The 1,743-nt window shown below is 38.7% G+C and overlaps 1 protein-coding gene across 1 annotated transcript; it reads left to right on the forward strand.

Moving 5' to 3' along the window:
- The first annotated feature begins 973 nt into the window (after positions 1-973).
- Positions 974-1,393, forward strand: LOC149186019 (uncharacterized). Its single transcript, XM_089409208.1, has 2 exons — positions 974-1,066; positions 1,149-1,393. Exons 1-2 carry the CDS (start codon positions 1,000-1,002, stop codon positions 1,391-1,393), a joined length of 312 nt encoding a protein of 103 aa, XP_089265334.1. The 5' UTR covers positions 974-999.
- The last annotated feature ends 350 nt before the right edge of the window (positions 1,394-1,743 follow it).

Genomic DNA, 1,743 nt, shown 5'->3' on the forward strand with positions numbered 1-1,743 from the left:
GTTCAATCAACTAAATTACCTCCACAAATAAATAATTCTTGATTAATATTAGTTGCCAAGTCTTGTACCATTTAATGGGAATTAAAGTTTTGGTCTAGATAATAAATAAGCATCAAAGTCATAAATACACCGTCTTCGAAAACATTTAATTCTGAAGTCCGTCCCCATTAAACAATATCATTTAGGATGGTTTATTTTAGGACCAAAACTTATAAGTAGATTTTACATCCATCGTAAAAGGGTTGTGAGTTACAATGATGCAGCCTTCTCTAACAATACAACTTCAAATACAAAATGGGTGGAAAATATTGACATTTCAATTATTTAAAAAAAATAAAAATCAAATATAACATATCGACTGTCAGAGAATTTTCATTTGATAGGCAGAAGGGGTTTACCAAGGAAATAGACCATAGAAAAGTAAATGCTACCTGATATGTCAGATATTTAGCTTTCGTTATCTCTCTTCAAGCTGCTATCTCTGAAGGCGAAAACTAAATACCTAACATATCAGGGAGCATTTACTTTTCTATGGTCTATGAAATAGGAGTGACCCGCTATGAATGGGGTTTAAAATTCCATGCCCCCCATTTGGCGTTACAATGCTCTGCTCAGTAAATGCTATTGAGGAAATGATCGGCAAGGTACGATGTGATAGATGCAGCGGCCAATCCTATAAATGGCCTCAGATTCGATTTCAGGATAACTTCTGCCAAATGGCCATTCTGGAGTTATTATTGTCCTCCCAGAGTCCCCAAGTTTTAATTGCTATTGATGAAGTGCGTGCCGGGAAATATACGATCCGATACGCCAATACGTCAAATCGTTGGGATGAAGAATGAATGAATGCCCTCGGAGTTTTTTATTTTAATTTAATTTATGAGTACGACTTGAGATTATTCTCATCGATTTTCGAGCTTCGACATGTATTAATTTTGCGCAACACATCAATGTATTTTTGGCGACTCAAGATTTTCCAGTAGAATTAGATCTGTGAACATGCGGGAAGTAGCAGCTAAAACCTCGCCAAGAACTTTCCACCAGAAAAAATGGTTGAACGAGAAAGGTGAAAACAATCTCAATTACATGCCGTGTTTTTGTTATGGGTAATTTGTTCAGAAATGTTATTTGACCTATTGTTGGTGCAGGAGGTTTTAAGAAGCGAGATGCTTTCAGTTTCTTAAACATGACGGGTGAGAAATACGTAGCAGCTGATTCACCTCCATTAATGAAAGCTGGGAGGGCATACTGGAAGCCGAGGGAGGGAATGAACATATACGGTGTTTGTAAGAACGTGGAATGTTTAGTATTTGGGAGTTGTGTGACCTTTCAAGTGGAGAATGGTAGATTAGGGTTCGGCACTTTACCTTTCAAGTGGAGAATGGTAGATTAGGGTTCGGCACTTTCAATATGAAAGAGAAGATGCCATCCCGTTTCCTGTGCCCCCAATGCAATAAAGCGTGTAATGGTAAGGCTACAAGTTGCAGTTTTTACAGATGCAGGTGGAAGTACAAGGGTGTGGCTCTAGAGTGGGATGGGAGTCATTATGTCCCCGTGAAGAAGCGTGGAGGTGGTCTGGCCAATATGACCGATGCCTATCTCTCCTGCAACTCTCATAAGTCGTTGACAAAATGGATAAAACTGAAGATTGTGGTGGAAGGTATTCAAGATTCAGAACTTGTAAACCTCTATTCCTCTTCTTCCGATAATTCAGAATCAAAATTATCCTCCGATGATGGGGAG

The sequence above is a fragment of the Pinus tabuliformis genome, chromosome 3_1 (genome assembly GCF_031772625.1).
Source record: "Pinus tabuliformis cultivar Carrire ecotype Pingquan chromosome 3_1, CPIR1, whole genome shotgun sequence".
Lineage (NCBI taxonomy): Eukaryota > Viridiplantae > Streptophyta > Pinopsida > Pinales > Pinaceae > Pinus > Pinus tabuliformis.

Coding starts and splice junctions, on each gene's coding strand:
- LOC149186019 (XM_089409208.1), top strand. CDS start 1,000: ATGCGGGAAGTAGCAGCTAAAACCTCGCCAAGAACTTTCCACCAGAAA. Junction 1,067..1,148: donor AAAATGGTTGAACGAGAAAG/GTGAAAACAATC, acceptor TTGTTGGTGCAG/GAGGTTTTAAGAAGCGAGAT.